This window comes from Thalassophryne amazonica, chromosome 7, assembly GCF_902500255.1.
Source record: "Thalassophryne amazonica chromosome 7, fThaAma1.1, whole genome shotgun sequence".
NCBI lineage: Eukaryota > Metazoa > Chordata > Actinopteri > Batrachoidiformes > Batrachoididae > Thalassophryne > Thalassophryne amazonica.
Window position 1 is genome coordinate 61,319,028 of NC_047109.1, and position 20,264 is coordinate 61,339,291.

At 41.7% G+C, this 20,264-nt stretch overlaps 1 protein-coding gene across 1 annotated transcript in view; it reads left to right on the forward strand.

Annotated features, from left to right (window-relative positions):
- The window catches only part of LOC117514018 (ubiquitin-conjugating enzyme E2 E2-like), a 178,509-nt gene that overhangs the window by 134,798 nt on the left and 23,447 nt on the right, over positions 1-20,264 (forward strand). The window contains exon 4 of the mRNA XM_034174298.1: positions 9,668-9,800. Coding sequence (XP_034030189.1) covers positions 9,668-9,800 — 133 coding nt within the window. The remainder of the gene's footprint in view (positions 1-9,667; positions 9,801-20,264) is intronic.

The window sequence follows — 20,264 nt, forward strand, 5'->3', positions numbered from 1 at the left end:
AGACCTAATGTTTAATAGACCACATTAACTGTTTTAGTCTGTGGTGCAGTTGAAGGTGCTATATTATTTTTTCTTTTTGAATTTTTATGCTTAAATAGATTTTTGCTGGTTATTGGTGGTCTGGGAGCAGGCACCGTCTCTACGGGGATGGGGTAATGAGGGGATGGCAGGGGGAGAGAAGCTGCAGAGAGGTGTGTAAGACTACAACTCTGCTTTCTGGTCCCAACCCTGGATAGTCACGGTTTGGAGGATTTAAGAAAATTGGCCAGATTTCTAGAAATGAGAGCTGCTCCATCCAAAGTGGGATGGATGCCGTCTCTCCTAACAAGACCAGGTTTTCCCCAGAAGCTTTGCCAATTATCTATGAAGCCCACCTCATTTTTGAGGTGGGCTTCATAGATAATGAAGCCCACCTCATTATCTATGAAGTGGGCTTCATTCTTCACCAAAAGCCATCTGAATTTTCCAAATGGTTTCCACTTGGCTGTCTCTCACACTTTCTGAAAAAATTTTGATGAAGCAAAGCGGCAGTCGATCAGCCAATTTCCTGACAATGAAAACCCGCTGAGGGGGCTGGACCACTTTTCCCACAAGGTGTGCTCACAGGCGAATGACGCAACCGACAGGCATGAAAAAACTCACGCATGCGCACGAAGGTTCAAGCTTGGCTGATGCAATCACACATAATTCAGATCCATATAGTTTTTGCAAAAAATAAAAAGGTCCATTACTTTTCTAACAGACCTCATAGGTAATGCGTTTTTACTGGCTTTATATAATAATTGTGCAGTGTAGAAATGAACCAAATCTGGCATTTTCAACAATTTGGATTGCAAAAATAGACTATTTGTGTGATCAAGATATCCTACCTTATAGATGATTCTTATTGCATGCTTTTGGAGTATAGAGAGGGGATGTAGCAGACTTTTGTAATTGTTGCCCCAGATTTCTATACAGTATATTAAATAAGGAGAGACTAAAGAACAATACAATAAATATAATGCATTATGATCCAGAAAATATTTTGCTTTGTACATAATAGAGACATTCTTGGAAACTTTTTTATGTATGTGGCTGATATGAGACTTCCAGCTTAATTTACTCTCAATGGTTATCCCTAAAAATTTGATTTGACACTTTATCTATTTCGACACCGTCTATATTTATTGGTAAATTGGAATTGTCATTATGATTTTCTGAAAAACATGACTTGAGTCTTATTTATATTTAGGGATAATTTATTAATATTCAACCAGGTTTTCAGCTTAATTAATTCACTATTTACCACATTAATAAGTTTGCTATAATTATCACAGGAATAGAATATATTGGTGTCATCTGCAAATAATAATAATTTTAATAATTGCGACACATTAAAAATGTCATTTATATAATGATTAAAAAAGTATGGATCCCTGTGGGACCCCACAAGCGATGCCCAAACATCCAGATTTAAATGCACCCATCTGCACAAACTGTTGTCTCTCCGTTAAATAGCTTTGAATCCAGTTCAGTAATGGCATTGATATCGATAAAATCTTATCAATACCCATCCCTACTCATAATGGGACATCGGGACTCATCCCTACCACAAGCCGTCTACGATTCTAAAGATCTACTTGGCACCCGTCGCTGGAAGCACAGCCAGGTGTTGGCTGATCACTTTTGGGCCACCTTCATATGCCACTACTTACCAGGTTTGGAAGAAAGGCAGAAGTGGAGGAAGGATGGAAAACAGCTGTCAGTCGGTCAGGTGGTTCTCATCGTTGACCCTCAGCTTTCTCTGGCACTTTGGCCAGTCGGGAAGGTCATACAGATGTATCCTGGGGATGACCACCGTATCCGTACTGTGGCTGTGCAGGTGAAGGACAGAACATACCTGCGGCCTGTGTCCAGACTGGTGCAGTTCCCAAGCCTTCCAGATACAGAGGACTCTTAATATGCTTTCCTGTCTATGTTCAAAAGGACTAAGAAGACTTTTGGGGGTGGCTGTGTAGGAAATCCTTGTTAATATTAAGCTCTGTGTTCCTTCTAAGTTCTGTTGCTACTGGCCTTTTAAGAGGCAGAGTTTCACCGGAGTTTTTTTCTGGTGCATGTGCAGTCTGCATGATCAGGGTGTGGCATGAGGAGCAGCTGCAGAGCTGTGTGTGTTTCTCTCCTGTTGCTGAGAATGTGTGTAAATGAGAAATAACCACGTTCTTCTGATTAAAACCCATATAACTCCTGAACTGCATCCGTGATTCTCTAACCGGAGTCACACTCCCATAGTGTCACCGGCTCTAATCCGCACACCCCGTGGAGATCCAAACTCTCCATTACACAGAATGTGTTTGAATAACTGGGAATTTTAGTGAAGGTGACTGTGAATATGATGATGATGTTGTCAAGATATGATATACAGTTGAGTGCATAAGTATTTGGACAGTGCCAATTTTTGGTTTTGTTTTTTTTCTCTGTACACCACCACGCTAAAATGATCAAGTCGTGCCAGTAGGCTTGACTTACAGTGAGGAAAATAAGTATTTGAACACCCTGCGGCTTTGCAAGTTCTCCCACTTAGAAGTCATGGAGGGGTCTGAAATTTTCATCTTAGGTGCATGTCCACTGTGAGAGAGACATAATCAAAAAAACAAAATCTGGAAATCACAATGTATGATTTTTTTTTATATATATATATATATAATTTATTTGTATGTTACTACTGCAAAGTATCTGAGTAAGTATCTGAACACCTACCAACCAGCAAGAGTTCTGGCTCTCACAGACCTGTTAATTTTTCTTTAAGAAGCCCTCTTATTCTGCACTCTTTACCTGTATTAATTGCACCTGTTTGAACTTGTTACCTGTATAAAAGACACCTGTTCACACACTCAGTCAATCATACTCCAACCTGTCCACCATAGCCAAGACCAAAGAGCTGTCTAAGGACACCAGGGACAAAACTGTAGACCTGCACAAGGCTGGGATGGACTACAGGACAACAGGCAAGCAGCTTGGTAGAAGACAACAACTCTTATGATTATTTATTAGCAAGGGGAAGAAACATAAGATGACTGTCAATCTCCCTCGGTTTGGGATTCCATGCAAGATCTCACTTTGTGGGGTAAGGATGATTCTGAGAAAGCTCAGAACTACACAGGAGGACCTGGTCAATGACCTGAAAAGAGCTGGGACCACAGTCACAAAGATTACATAAGTAACACATGATGCTGTCATGCTTTAAAATCCTGCAGGGCAGCAAGGTCCCCCTGCTCAAGCCAGCACATCTCCAGGCCCGTTTGAAGTTCACCAGTAACCATCTGGATGATCCAGAGGAGGCACGGGAGAAGATCATGTGGTCAGATGAGACCAGAATAGAGCTTTTTGGAATCAACTCCACTTACCATGTTTAGAGGATGAGAACAACCCCAAGAAAACCATCCCAGCTGTGAAGCATGGGGGTGGAAACATCATACTCTGGGAATGGTCTTCTGCAAAGGGGACAGAACGACTGCACCGTATTGAAGGGAGGATAGATGGGGTCATGTTTTGTGAGATTTTGGCAAACAACCTCCTTCCCTCAGTAAGAGCATTGAAGATGGGTCATGGCTGGGTCTTCCAGCATGACAATGACCCCAAACACACAGCCAGGGCAATTAAGGAGGGGCTCCGTTTGAAGCATTTCAAGGTCCTGGAGTTGCCTGGCCAGTCTCCAGACCTGAACTCAATAGAACATCTTTGGAGGGAGTTGAAACTCCAAACCTGAAAGATCTAGAGAAGATCTGTATGGAGGAGTGGACCAAAATCCCTGCTGCAGTGTATGAAAAACTACAGGAAACGTTTGAGCTCTGTAATTGCAAACAAAGGCTACTGTACCAGATATTAACATTGAATTTCAAAGGTGTTCAAATACTTATTTGCAGCAGTAACATACAAATAAATTATTAAAAAATCATACATTGTGATTTCCGGATTTTTTTTTTTTTTTTAGATTGTCTCTCACAGTGGATGTGCATCTAAGATGAAAATTTCAGACCCCTCCATGATTTCTAAGTGGGAGAACTTGCAAAACCGCAGGGTGTTCAAATACTAATTTCCTCACTGTATCTTTAATTCAAGGGGTTTAACAAAAATATCACAACCATTTTGCATTTACACCCATTTTTATACAGTCTCTCCACTTTCAGATGTCATAAGTAATTTGGAAAAGAAAATATAAGGACTTGTTAAAATAACAATAAAGTTCTTGATTTTTACACTTTTATTGCACCTACAAAATGTACCATTTAATTACACAAGCATACATTCTGGCTCCTCCTACTTTTTGTTTCTTCAGTTTTACACATAATTCTAAGTTTTTATTTCTGCCGGAGATGTCATACTTACACATTTGTTATAGGCAGTGAACTCTTTAGATCAGTTTTTCTCAATCCTGGTCCTCGGCATTCAATGTACTGCACATTTTCTATTTGCCCATGAACTAATGAGAGCAGATCGGTTCAGTCAGGACCATGATTGAGAAACACTGTCTTAGGTAAGTCTCCAGTGAAATAATAATAATTTGCCAATTTAAAAAGGCTCAAGAGAGGGGCAGCATGAAATGGAAGCAAAGTAGATTAGTTGGATGTGATTTCTATTGATGGAGATTAAGTCACCGTCAAACACATGCTTAGAGCGATATGCTGGTGTGACACTTTCCTGTTTAAGGTTATTACACGGCTTGTGGCAGGAGAAAAAGCACTCAGATTACTGGTTTATGTCTATATAAATGTGAACAGTGATTCCACAGCCTGGAGCAAAATGTATCTATATCTTGTGTCTCAGGCATTCCATAGACACATCTGCCAGCACAGCTCTGTGTTGGTGTTTCACACCATTCCTGGTAATTGCATGAAAATCACAGCAATTGCCCATTGTCTTCAGTTCTGTGATCTGGACAGTGTCCCTGTCTCTTCCTGGCACAGGGCCAGCTCACGGTCTTAGCACAAAGGTGTGTGTGTGTGTGTGTGTGTGTGTGTGTGGTGTGTGTGTGTGTGTGTGTGTGTGTGTGTGTGGTGTGTGTGTGTGTGTGTTGTGTGTTGTGTGTGTGTGTGTGTGTGTGTGTGTGTGTGTGTGTGTGTGTGTGTGTGTGTGTTGCTAATATGGAAATGGATTTAATTAGTGGTCCATTACAACAGATGTGACCTACAGCCTCCAGTCATAATAAATTCTCATCTTGTTTAAATATGAAACAGTTTTTATTCTGTTTATCAGTTCTTTATATATGTGCCTTGTGTACAATAGGGCTTTTCTGATTGTCGTTATAACTGAACATTGTGTTTTGGTTGCCATGTTGCGTTGGTTCATTGGTGTTTGTCAGTATGTCAGAACACCAACATTATTCCCAGTAACTGGTGGAAATGTAAATTGTCAAATATAATCTAAACTTAATTAAAAACTCATAAATATCCCTGGTTTTAGTATTCTCCAAATCTTCCTTATTAAGTTATCAGAGAAGCTTTCATTTACCACGTTGGTTATGCTTTGCCCCGCTCCTCTGTCAGCCCACCAGCAGTATAATCACCAGGCTGCCAATTTAATATACTGCAGTGATTAACATATTAAAGGCCACATGCAAAGGTCCGGAAATCTATATTTTGATTGAAGGCTGTTCGATATAAAGCCAGAAGTGTCTGTGGATTTTTGCCAAATTGGTCTGTGTCACTTTATTTCATTCCTTATTTGGTCACATATTGCACCTGAAATGTTCCGTGCTGGTGAGAATGCATGCTGCTGCATGACTTCAAGACATGGTTATCCCATTATTGATTGCTTTAGTTCATAGTGGTGGAGATTTCAAAAAGCAATTTGGAAAGCTTTTCGTGCAGTATTGCTCTCGATGACTACGAAATAGACCACATTGAGATTTTGACAGTAGAGAATCCAGGTGGTGTACAGCTTTACAGGTTTGAATGAGAACGGTCAGAAGCAGAAGATTCATATGAGGAATCACACCAAAACAATTAGACAGCGAACATGGTGCCAGGCGCTTGTAAGATCTGTATTGGTTAGGAATTTAGTTATGTAATTGTGAATGTTATTTTCCTATCCAAGATTTTCAGTGGGTAACATAGGTCCCTGGGCCTTTGAGGTTTCATGTGATAATAAGCGTGTGATCAAATGAAGCCTCTGACACACCACATCTACAGTATGTGCTCGAAAAGATTTTACTGTATTGTGGGTAAATAACACACATGCTTGCAATAAAATACCATTTCCTAATTATGCAGATGTTGGCAGCACAACTGGTAAAGGGAGAGAGCTTCTGACATGATGGAGAGGAGAAAGGTAGATATATTGTGTATGTGCAAGAGACCAAGTGGAAGGGAAGTAAGCCAGGAGCATAGGTGGTATGTTAAAGTTGTTGTATCATGGTGTGGATAGGAAGAGAAATGGCGTTGGGTCATTTTAAAGGAAGAAGCATGTTAAGAGTGTATTGGAGGTTTGACAAGGTTATGAGTGTGTACTTGGAATTGTCGGGATGATGAATAATATCATCAGTGCCTCACAGGTAGGTTGTGAGATGATGGAGAAACAAAATTTCTGGAGTGAGTTAGATGAGGGGATGGAGAGTGTTCCCAAGCATGAAAGAGTGGTGATAGGAGCGGACCTCAGTGCCCATGTTCATGAAGGGAATAGTGGTGACGAGGAAGTAATGGGTAGATATGGTATCAAGGACAGGAATGTGGAAGGGCAGATGATAAATGATTTTGTAAAAAGGATGGAAATGGTTGTGGTGAATACCTACTTTAAGAAAGGGGAGGAGCACTGGGTGACATATAAGAGTGGAGGAAGGTGCACACGGTGAACTACATTCTTGTAGGAGATGCAAGCTAAAAGAAATTGTAGACTGTAAGGTGGTGGCAGGGGAGAGTGTAAGGTGCATCTGGAAATTATTGACAGTGCTCCACTTTTCCACATTTTATTTTACAGGCATATTCCAAAATGAGGTAAATTCATTTTTCCCTTAAAATTCTACTCATAAAAACCCATAATGACAACATGAATTTTTTTTTTCAAATTTCTTTAAAAAAACTAAGAAATCACATGTACATAAATATTCACACCCTTTGCCCAATACCTTGTTGATGGCACCTTTGGGCAGCAATTACAGCCTCAAGTGTTCTTGAATATGATGCCACAAGCTTGGTGCACCTATCTTTGAGCAGTTTTTGTCCATTCGTCTTTGCAGCACCTCTCAAGCTCCATCAGGTCAGATGGGAGCGTTGGTGTACAGCCATTTTCAGAATTCTCTCTATAGATGTACAATTGGATTCAGGTCTGGGCTCTGGCTGGGCCACTTAAGGACATTCACGGATTTGACCTGAAGCCACTCCTCTGATATTTTGGCTGTTGTTTAGGGTCATTATCCGGGTCAAAGATGAACCTTTGCCCCAGTCCAAGAGCTCTCTAGAGAAGGTTTGCATCCAGGAATGTCTCTGTACATTGCTGTATTCATCTTTCCCTCAATCCTGACTTATCTCCCAGTTCCTTCTGCTGGTGGTCTGGAAAGTATGTGTCGATAAGTGAGTAGAGTATGTTAAGAAGGTGGAGGGTATATTTTCAGGAGCTGATAATCAAGAAAATGAGAGCGAAAAGGCGGGTGATGTGGAGAGAATAAATCAGGAAGTGCAAGAGATTAATAAGGATGAAGAGTGGAAAGGCAGTCAGTCCAGATGACATTCCAGTGGAGGCATGGACATGTCTAGGAGAGACGCCAGTGGAGTTTCTAACCAGATTGTTTCATAAAATCTTGAAAAGTGAGATGAATTCCTGGGGAGTGGCGATGAAGTGTGCTGGTTCCTATTTTTAAGAACAAGGGTGATGTGGAGAGCTGCAGTAACTACAGAGATATAAAGTTAATCAGCCACAGCATGAAGTTATGGGAAAGAGTAATAGAAGCAAGGCTTAGAAAACAGGTGATTTGTGAGCAGCATTATGGTTTCATGCCAAGAAAGAGCAGCACAAATGCAGTGTTTGCTCTGAGAATACTGATGGAGAAGTATAGAGAAGTCCTGAAGGAGTTGCATTGTGTGTTTGTAGATTTAGAGAAAGCTTATGACAGGATGCCAAGAGAACAGTTGTGATATTGTATGAGGAAGTCTGGAGTGGCAGAGAAGTATATGAGGGTAGTGCAGGACATGTACAAGAATAGTGTGACAGCGGTGAGATGCACAGTTGGAATGACAGATTCATTCAAGGGAGGTGGGATTACACCAAGAATCAACTCTGAATCCTTTCTTGTTTGCAGTGGTGATGGACAGGTTGACAGATGAGATCAGACTCCATAGACTGTTTGCAGATACATTGTGATCTGTTGAGAGAGTAGAGACCAGGTTGAGTCTAACCTGCAGATGTGGAGATATGCTCTGGAGAGAAGGGGAATGAATTCAGTAGGACCAATACTGATTGTGTGTGGGTGAGCAGGAGCCCGTGGAGTAGTGCAGTTACAAGGAGTAGAAGTGGTGAAAGTAGATGAGTTTAAATGCTTTGGGTCAACTGTCCAAAGTAATGGAGAGTGTGGTACAGAGGTGAAGAAAGTCCAGGCAGTGTGGTGAAAGGTGGCAGGAGTGATTTGTGACCAAGAATATCTGCAAGAGTGAAGGGGAAAATCTACAAGACAGTCGTGAGACCAGCTATGCTGTACGTTTAGAGATTGGAGGCACTAGCAAAAAGACAGAAGACAGAGCTGAAGGTTGCAGAGCTGAAGATGTTGCAATTCTCTTTGGGAGTGATGAGACTAGACAGGATTAGAAATGAACATATCAGAGGGACAGCTCAGGTGGGACGGTTTGGAGACAAAGTCAGAGCGCCGAGATTGAGATGGTTTGGACATGTAGAGGAGGGACCCAGAGTATATAGGGAGAAGGATGCTGAGGATGGAGCCACCAGGCAGAAGGAGAAGAGGGAGGCCCAAGAGGAGGTTTATGGATGTGCTGAGGGAGGACATACAGGTGGTTGGTGTGACAGAGGAAGATACAGAGGACAGGGTGAGATGGAAACAATTGATCTGCTTTGGTGACCCCTAACGGGAGCAACTACAAGAATAAGAAGCCAGATTGACTAATTTTCTGATATATATCTGTCAGAATAGATAGTATGGTGCATGTTCCTTCAGAGTAAATGCTGAGGGTGGCATCCTTCTTACACTTGAAGAACATGTTTATGTAGCTGTCCTGTAGTTTTTCTTAGAACCATCCCAGTCCGTTCACAATCCTCTTGTCAAATCGTGCCAGGCATTTTGTCCACTTCTCCCCGTGGGGAATTCATGAAGGGAAACTTCAGTTTTGAGCACATGTCCACACCCAAACACTGATTTACCATCTCCTAATATAGAGTCCACACACTTTGACGATTCAGAATATCCTAATCGTTATTTCCATGTAAGGCACATAATGAGCAGAATGGCAGAGACAAAATATAAACATAAGCCAGTACCCCAAGTTTGCTGTATGGCAAACTGTTAATTCAGCCAGGCGAACCCTGTCATGAGGTCACACACTTTCTTTGCATTGACTGCTGATAAGCGGAGAGCATGTGTATCACCTTCCAAATAGCTACCAATCACAGTGATTCACAATGGTTTGAGTCAGTTTTTTTATTTTACTGCATGTGGCCTTTAACAAGTCTCATGTTTCAATTTTTATAGTGCTGGTCCCAAAGGAGACAATATCTATGAGTGGAGGTCGACCATCTTAGGACCACCGGGCTCTGTGTATGAAGGAGGGGTCTTCTTTCTGGACATTGCCTTCACACCAGACTACCCCTTCAAACCCCCAAAGGTCAGTATAACAGTAGATTTTACTGTTAAGAGTGGATTGTTTGAATTAGTGGTCCACTGATTCATCTGACAAATTAAAAGCAGTTCTGAGGTAATGAGCATTAGCAGATGCCAGTGCTGTTGAAACAGAGTTACAAAAAACATCAGCATTCACACTGCAGGCACCGTTGTCAGTGTGGCTGCTGTGGATTGATGTTGGAATTGTGCCTTATGTCACTTTCTTCATTCTGCAGGCAGCTGTCAGTGGGTATTGTGAAACAGTGGGAAACATGGCAGTGCTGAATGTAATGCTGCCCGAGGGAAAATGTTTAAACTTTAATGCCTAGCTGTCAAAGCTCAGTATATTTCATTGACCACTCTTATGGTACACTCTTATTGACTGTGTGCAGCTGACAGAAAACTGAATTTTCCATTGTTTTCAGTAAGAGTGTGACAGAAACATCTGCCACCACTGACTCTGAGGTTGGTCATACACTGCAATGTATGGCCCCAAAGGAGGCAAACTCTAGTTAACACTGTCTTTTAAAAAAAATGAAATACCAGATAATAAATTATTTCTTCCAACTCTTTACCTTGTGTGGACGCCGATAATGCTGATAAAACTAAAATAAGCCAGAGTGTGTCTGCAAAATGCACAACAGATTGACAGCTATATTGATCAACAGCACTGGTCAACACAATTTTTCTTGCATGGAGTTTTTTCAACAAATTTTGGGTAATTTGGGGGCACTGATGGTGTTTGTTTTTGCCAGTCACATTACGTTTTTGAGATATGAACATATTGCTCATATCAAGAATTGAAGCAAACCTCTCGCACACCTCTACTGTGCCATAAACGATATGACGACTCTTGCTCACATTTCACAAACCTGGTTTAAAAACTGCTTTTGTGCATGATCAGGGGCGTCAAACCCGTGAGTGAATGAGCAACTTTTGCGCAACCCATCAATACGGAACATACCGCTTGCAAAGAAAGTGATGTGACAGAGAAAATCTGAGCTCAGATTCGGATTCAGCACCCCAAAATTACCCCTAAATCAGTTCTCAAAGTCCATGCAAGAAATTATTATTTTTTGACCAGTGTAATTACAATGTAACATCAAGTACCGACTTGTAGCTGCCTGAAAGTCACTGTCTATGTCCAGTTACAGTCCAGTTCACAGCTTACGCCAGCCCAGTACACACAGTCAATTCGGGTTGCTTTTTGTCTTCAAATATAATGTTGCTTTAATTTGGCTTTCAAGTCTAAATTTTTGCAATCAACATATGCCCATCTCCGCCTCTTTGTAACCCACAGTGTATTCAGAATCAAACCAAGTACTTGATTTGATTTTTGGCAGTCTGTCCAAGGAGGCATTCAAAAAAAAAAAAAAAAAGAAACTTCCACTTTCCTCCTGAAAGTGGAGAAACGGAAAACTGCCCACCTAATAAACATCACAAGTGTTGTTACTACATTCTCCTAAAACATACCTGTCAAAGTCTGCATTCACTGTCAAAGTCTGCAAAAACCACAGATTTCAAACTGCAAAAAATCTGTTTTACCCATTAGTTTCAATATAGGGTCTACGCAGGCACTGCCCAACAATGATGCCATGGAAGTCCACCTTTCTGACAGCTTCATGTTTCAGAGCGTTTATCAGCAGTAGGTGAAATCAGGCTAAATTCCCCATGTTTTGGACTTAATTTCTCAGGGCATATGGCACCAAAAATAAAATGCAGTACATAGGTGTTTTCATAATTGTTTACTTATTTAGAATAGTCAGCTCATTTGACATTTCATTTGCTACTGATATGCACTTTAAGTTGTAGCAAAACAGAAAGTTGACTTTTTAGGCAACAATCACAGTCACAACTTCCTGTATTAATATAACATTGTGTTAAATGCTAAAATGCTGATTGTCTTTTAACTACAGGTAGGCCCATAAGTATTTGGAGCATGAAACAATTTTTGTCATCTTGTCTCTGTACACATCTTAATGGAGTTGACATGAAACAGTCAAGGTGTGACTGAGGTGTAAAATTTTAGCTTTAATTCAAGGGGTTACATAAAAATATGACATCAACCAATTTTGGAATTGCAGCCATTTTATATGATCTCTATTTTTAGAAGACAGAAGTAAATGGACAAACTAAATATAATGATTATTGTTAGAAATCATCACTTTTATGCAACCAGATTTCTTTAACTATGTCAGGGAATTTACATGAATATTTCCAAGTTGCTAATGCTGTCTTGGACTTCTTTTACATCAATCATTAGGTCCCCTTCACACATAGTGCAAATTTGGTCGAATTGCACATTAAGTGCACATGAAGCAGGAATCGTATGCAAACTGTGTAATTTCGTAGCTGCTTCCAACGCCTCGTACACCTGTTGCCACAACTATTTGTGAACACCAGTGGCTGAAAGACAGAGTGTGCGCTGTGAGTCCATTGAACCCTCTCGCAGCAGGTCTCGGCCAAATTCCAGGTGACACACACGAACATCTAATACCGCTCGCGTGGCACTTAGAAAATGTGTGGCCATTCGCACTCTTGACATGACAATAGTCTGCAAACAATCACTGTCTTACTCAAACTGAAATTTGTCTACGTGCCCCACGAATGTGGCTTTGGTGTGTGCGCTGAACTGACAGGATGATATGACAGAAGCGGCTGTGGAGATCTGTCATTCTGGACATCCCAGCTGGACAGTACTGTGTTTGGACGGACATGGACTAATCTGCACCTTCAAGTTTCTTATGCAATATCTGTAAACCATGTGCAATATTCCCGTGCAGTATGATTCCACAGTTGTATATATTTCACGTTTTACATTACTTAGTCCACATTCATTTATTTATTTGATTTACCTTATGTTTATATTAGTTGTACATATATGAGGTCTGTTAGAAAGTATCTGACCTTTTATTTTTTGCAAAAACCGTATGGATTTGAATCACGTGTGATTGCATCAGCCAAGCTTGAACCTTCGTGTGCATGCGTGAGTTTTTTCACGCCTGTCGGTTGCGTGATTCGCCTGTGAGCAGGCTTTGTGTGAGCAGTGGTCCACCCCTCTCGTCTGATTTTTTATTGCGAATAAATGTCTGAACAATTTGGAGCTTTGCTGCATCAAATTTTTCCAGAAACTGTGAGAGACCTCGAGGTGGACACCATTCGGAAAATTCAGATGGCTTTCAGGGCTGATTTTATGGGGATTACACAGATTAAGGAGTGCTCCAGCCGGTTTAAAGACCGCCCACAGCGTCTGAGAGCGCGGCGCACTCCGAGCGCCATGAGCGGGCTGCTTTCCCGACGCGCGAATCCCTCCGCACGTCTTTCATTATAAAATCTCCTTTAACAGTGGAATGTGCCGATAAAGTGCTGATCCCGACCTCTTCTGAAACTTCTCTGCTAGTCACACGACGTCCTGCATCAACAGAGCCTTAAATTTGGAAGTGATCTGCTCGTTCCAGCCTGTCGATGGCCGCTCGGGGCACGGTGCACCCTCCGCCGCTGTGGGCTGTTTTTAATCCAGTTTTAATGGTCCTTAATCCGTGTGATACCGATAGAATCTTCACCGAAAGCCATCTGAATCTTCCAAATGGTTTCCATCTGGCTGTCTGGCAGAGTTTCTGAAAACATTTTCATGGAACAAAGCGGCAGTCGCTCCGCCATTCCTAAACAATAAAAATCCGACGAGGGGGTGGACCAGTGTTCACTCAAAGCCTGCCCACAGGCGAATGATGCAACCAACAGGCGAAAAAACTCACGCATGCGCACAAAGGTTCAAGCTTGTCTGATGCAAGCGCACATGATTCAAATCCATATAGTTTTTTAAAAAAATAAAAAAGTTGGATAGTTTTCTCACAGACCTCGTGTCTTGTAGAGCAAAAACAAAGAGTTCACCGCGCTTCTGTATAGCACAAACAAATCTGGTGCAACCAAGTAGGACTAATTAGTAAAAAAGAAAAATAACTGGTGCAACACTGTGTTGCACCAGTTATTTATCTTTTTTATTAAATATCTTGTCTTTGTGGTGTATTCAATAGAATATAGGTTGAAGAGGATTTGCAAGTCGTATTCTGTTTTTATTTACATTTTACACAACGTCCCAACTTCATTGGAATTGGGGTTGTACCACACTATGGAACCACTTTGGGTTCTTCTGTATGGCAACTACCTAGGCACACACCCGGTCCATCTCTACCTCTCAAATGTAGCAGTCTTTCTGTTGCAGTAAGGTGTGTGCATCCCCTTGGCCTTTTTGAATTGCTTGGGTCATTTAATACAAGGAAACAGATTAGATCTTGCGTAAAGTCTCTCATGTGCCTTCTGGCAAATTGCAGCAGTAAATTCATGTCATCTTTTCAAGAAAATGCTTCTTGCTGCCATTCCATCATGAAGCAGTATAGCTATAGTATACGAGGTCTGTCCATAAAGTATAGGTCCTTTTTATTTTTTTCAAAAACTATATGGATTTCATTCATATGTTTTTACGTCAGACATGCTTGAACCCTCGTGCGCATGCGTGAGTTTTTCCACACCTGTCGGTGACGTCATTCGCCTGTGAGCACTCCTTGTGGGAGGAGTCGTCCAGCCCCTCGTCGTAATTCCTTTGTCTGAGAAGTTGCTGAGAGACTGGTGCTTTGTTTGATCAAAATTTTTTCTAAACCTGTGAGACACATCGAAGTGGACACGGTTTGAAAAATTAAGCTGGTTTTCGGTGAAAATTTTAACGGCTGATGAGAGATTTTGAGGTGATTCTGTCGCTTTAAGGACTTCCCACGGAGCGAGACGTCGTGCAGCACTCCCAGGCGCCGTCATCTGCCTGTTTCAAGCTGAAAACCTCCACATTTCAGGCTCTATTGATCCAGGACGTTGTGAGAGAACAGAGAAGTTTCAGAAGAAGTCGGTTTCAGCATTTTATCCGGATATTCCACTGTTAAAGGAGATTTTTTTAATGAAAGATGTGTGGACGGGTCCGCGTGTCGGGACGCAGCCGGCGCGGTGCGGCGGCACAGGAAAAACACCTCTGTGTTGATAACCATTTGTAAAATCCAGGCGGCTTTTGATGGCTTTCAGTGGAGTGAGTATATGAGAAATTGTTTAACAGCTGGACATGTTCCAACTTGTCCTTAAGGCTTCCATCGGAGGTGTTTTTCCTGTGGTGGAGTGTCGCGGCGGCTGCCAGCCGATGCTGCAATCCGCCCGCACGTCTTTCATTAAAAAAAAATCTCCTTTAACAGTGGAATATCTGGATAAAATGCTGAAACCGACTTCTTCTGAAACTTCTCTGTTCTCTCACGACGTCCTGGATCAATAGAGCCTGAAATGTGGAGGTTTTCAGCTTGAAACAGGCTGACGACGGCGCCTGAGAGCGCTGCACGACGTCTCGCACCGTGGGAAGTCCTTAAAGCAACAGTATCACCTCAAAATCTCTCATCAGCCGTTAAAATTTTCACCGAAAACCAACTTAATTTTTCGAAGCGTGTCCACTTCGATGTGTCTCACAGGTTTAGAAAAAATTTTGATCAAACAAAGCGCCAGTCTCTCAGCAACTTCTCAGACAAAGGAATTCCGACGAGGGGCTAGACGACTCCTCCCACAAGGAGTGCTCACAGGCGAATGACGTCACCGACAGGCGTGGAAAAACTCATGCATGCACACGAGGGTTCAAGCATGTCTGACGTAAAAACATATGAATGAAATCCATATAGTTTTTGAAAAAAATAAAAAGGACCTATACTTTATGGACAGACCTCGTATAGCTATTCAGTATAGTATAGTACATTGTTTGAGATGATGATTTTACATTTCTGTGTGATGCATCCAACTTCATCAGTTCCTTAGTTGTGATCCTGAGGTTCGTTGATCTTTCAGAACAAAGGTGTAAATCCTGTGTGTTAATTTGGGCTGAATGTTCCCAAGCTTCGTATAATTTTCCCTGCATTGCTGAAGGCAGAGCAGGGGCCTTATGTTCAAAGACTTGCATGGATTTCCTACTGAAACATGGTGTACTCCAAAACCCAGAAACTGGCAGAAGCACAAAAATATCCAGATCCAAGTGAGCATACACATGGATCCAAGCATGTTCTATTTGTAGATCCCACTGAACGTGGAATTGAGTGCACATTTACACTCACCAAGCTCCTCCCTTTCCATGCCCCTATTGAAATATGCAAATCCATGTAAATAGGCCCTGCGAGTAGGGAACCCCCCTCCGTCAGATCAGTCAACATGAACACAAAAAAATAAATTGTACCGAGTGTGAGACACAGGACTTGAAATGATGTGGAGACATGCAGGGATAGTTTATTTGGGACCCTGTCACATGGAATAAACGTGAAAAGGTAAAAGACAGTAGGAGCCTGCGCGTGTGCGTGTGTGAGGTCGCAACGCTGTGGGCTCAGTGCAGCGACTGACAACAGTGAGGGGCACCCCCGCTGACTGTGTGTAACATTCACAACATTGCACATGCGTTTATTGACAAACACAGGAAGACAATCAGGGGCTTGTTAAAAAGCTCTTGTTTCACAATCATGAAACAAAAACAAAACAGTAATAATAATAGCAAAGCATATTTGAATGTGCACTTACCCAAATGTGTACGTGTTGGTTTCATTCAGGACCAATTACATGAATAAACTATTTACTCATCGCACACGTGCCAGACGGGGGTAAAGAATGCGGGGTGACACGGGGGAGTTTGGGGGAGTTATGGTTAGGGTTAGGAGAAGGGGTTCGGGTTAAAATAGTAAAATTAAAAAAAGGGAGTCACGGAAATGTCACTTATTTCGTGATGGGAGCATGAAGGAAAAGCATGAGACTGGGCTGCCCCAACCACACTGTTCGCCAGGATGAATAAGTCATGCATTGAACCAACCCCACCTAGCCACGATGTTAGATGCATTTGCATATCACATATGATTTGAACTTTGATGGAATGAAATTGTTCCCTCCTAATAAAAATAAATTTGATTACATTTGGGAAACCGGCTCTCGCTGCAAATTGTGCTTTAATGTTGGAATGTGATGTTCCTGGATGACATTCAGATGATTGCATTCCACACAGCTGGCATGACTCGGCTCAAGTTTGACTTGCACACTCCTGACTGATCGGCCAGCTCCCACTGCAGTGCCCCTGTTGCCAAGAACCCCAGCATGATCAGCACCTGTGTAGGCACAGACAGCCCCTGGCTTCTCACCATATTGCACTCTCGGTTGGCCACAGCTCTGTGGCCTTGGTAATTTAACTCGGCTTATGAGCCAGTTATTGTCATTTGCAAGTAAATCCTCGCATTTTCTGAATACACATTCACGTCTGATTGTACCATTTGCAAGGTCCTCCAACAACGCCAAAGCAGCCATTGTTGATGCCATTTTATGCATCACTTTGTGCATGCTTTTATGTCCATCCATATAATTGCAATCAGATAGGTGTGTTAATTGCTCATCAGTGTGTTGTTGGAGTGCACATCACTCTGATGACTTCTTGTTTTCACACAATTAACAGTGTCCCAGCATCACCTCTGTGTTGGCAGTGGAAGTAGCTATAGAAACGTGCGTACGGCAGCCAGGATTTTTGCGTGACGCACCACACGTTTCCACGGTCATTTCACTTTTGATACATCTGAACGTTGGCGTGTAGACAGATGTACGCAGCGTTATTGTGCGTACGCACGCTTTGTACATGAGGCCCCTTGTCTCTGAACTGCTTCACTCAGTTTCTGTGTGTGTGTGTGGGGGGGGGGGGGGGGGGGGGGGTTGTTGTGTACACAGTATATTGACAAACACTTAATCCGTGAAGGTGAAACTTGGTACATGGCTTTGCCGTCTCTGCAGATATCACTGCCCAGATAGATGATGTCCTATACAGATGTATGCAAAAGTTTGGGCACCCCTGATAATTTTGATGATTTTCCTTTATAAATCATAGGTTGTCTGGATCAGAAATTTCAGTTAAATATATCATATAGCAGACGACCACACTGACATTTGAGAAGTGAAATGAAGTTTCTAGTATTTACAGAAAGTGTGCAATAATTATTTAAACAGAATTCGGCAGGCACATAAATTTGGGCACCTTTGTCATTTTATTGATTTGAATACATTTAGCACTAATTATTGGAACACAGAATTGGTTTGGTAAGCTCATTGACCCTTGACCTCCTTATACAGGTGAATCCAATCATGAGAAAGAGTATTTAAGGTAGCCATTTACAAATGTTTCTCCTCTTTGCATCTGTTCAAATGAGTGGCAACATGGGACCCTCTAAACAACTCTCAAATGACCTGACATTGATTGTTCAACATCATGGTTTAGGGGAAGGATACAAAAAGCTATCTCAGAGATTTCAGCTGTCAGTTTCCACTGTGAGGAACATAGTGAGGAAATGTAAGACCACAGGCACAGTACTAGTTAAGGCCCAAAGTGGCAGGCAAAGAAAAATCTCAGATAAGCCTAAGACCTACAACCCCTGGCAAAAATTATGGAATCACCGGCCTCGGAGGATGTTCATTCAGTTTAATTTTGTAGAAAAAAAGCAGATCACAGACATGACACAAAACTAAAGTCATTTCAAATGGCAACTTTCTGGCTTTAAGAAACACTATAAGAAATCAGGAAAAATAATTGTGGCAGTCAGTAACGGTTACTTTTTTAGACCAAGCAGAGGGAAAAAAATACGGACTCACTCAATTCTGAGGAATAAATTATGGAATCACCCTGTCAATTTTCATCCCCAAAACTAACACCTGCATCAAATCAGATCTGCTTGTTAGTCTGCATCTAAAAAGGAGTGATCACACCTTGGAGAGCTGTTGCACCAAGTGGACTGACATGAATCATGGCTCCAGCACGAGAGATGTCAATTGAAACAAAGGAGAGGATTATCAAACTCTTAAAAGAGGGTAAATCATCATGTGATGTTGTAAAAGATGTTGGTTGTTCACAGTCAGTTGTGTCTAAACTCTGGACCAAATACAAACAACATGGGAAGGTTGTTAAAGGCAAACATACTGGTAGACCAAGGAAGACATCAAAGCGTCAAGACAGAAAACGTATCGAATCGGTGACAGAGTTGAAGTTGCTCCGGGGCTGGATCTTTCAACAAGACAACAACCCTAAACACTGCTCAAAATCTAAGACATTCATGCCAGAACAAGTCCAGCGTTCTGGAATGGCCATCTCAGTCCCCAGACATGAATATGAAAATCTGTGGTGTAATTTTAAGCAGGCTGTCCATGTTTGGAAACCAACAAACCTGAGATGTTTTGTAAAGAGGAATGGTCCAAAATACCTTCAACCAGAATCCAGACTCTCATAGGATGCTGTAGGAAGCATTTAGCGCAGCGGTGTCCAAACTATTCCAGAAAGGGCCTAGGGGGTGCAGATTTACTTTGCAGACACTGACTCCAGCAGGTGATTTCATTGATGAACTCATTCCACCTGCTCAAAGTGATGTTAATCAGTGAAATCACCTGCTGGAGTCAGTGGCTGCAAAGAAAACCTGCACCCTCTTGGCCCTTTCTGGAATAGTTTGGACACCACTGGTTTAGAGGCTGTTATTTCTGCAAAAGGAGGATCTACTAAATAGTGATGTATTTTTTCTGTTGGGGTGCCCAAATTTATGCACCTGCCTAATTTTGTTTAAAGGATTATTGCACACTTTCTGTAAGTCCTATGAACTTCATTTCACTTCTAAAATGTGACTGTTTGTCTGCCAAATGATATATTTAACTGAAATTGCTGATTGAAACAACCAATGATTTATAAATGAAAATCATGGAAATCATCAGGGGTGCCCAAACTTTTACATACCACTATACTTCTTCAGTGGCTTCTCCATTGACCACAGTGGAATCATTGGACAAACAGATTGTCATCACCTTTGTCTTCCTCTATTGATTCTGAGTCCACATTTACCACTGTTGCACATGTCTGTGGCTCTCCGAGACTGGGACTTTAGGTCATGTAGCAAGACCAGGCCCTCCTGTATTTAAGTAATGTTCACTGATTTCCAGTCCTGTTTTGTTTTGGGGTTTTTTGTGGTTTTCCTCATGGCTCAGTTGATGGTGTTTATAAGAGCAGTGGGGGCAGCAGACTGCCCTGATGTATTCCAGAGTTAATGGCAAAGTCAGTCATGAGTTTGTTTTTGTGTATGACTTAATTACTGAAGCCATCATACATGTTGCTGATGATTACCTGTGGAAATATTGGATGAAATATACAACAGAATGACAAAATAAAATGAGAATTAAGGAATGGTTTGAACATATGTTTGGGGATGAGAAGAAAACTTTTTGTGTGGGCTGCACATTGGTGATCGCAACCTTGAAAGACTGGAACATTTCTAAACCTTTACAACGCAGTGTTATGTAAAGGCTACATTCAGTGCAAACTCAATTTTGTGGATGGATTGAAGAAGATTTAATACAAGACCATGAAGGTCCTATGGTCTTGTATGTCCATATCTGTTGCAGA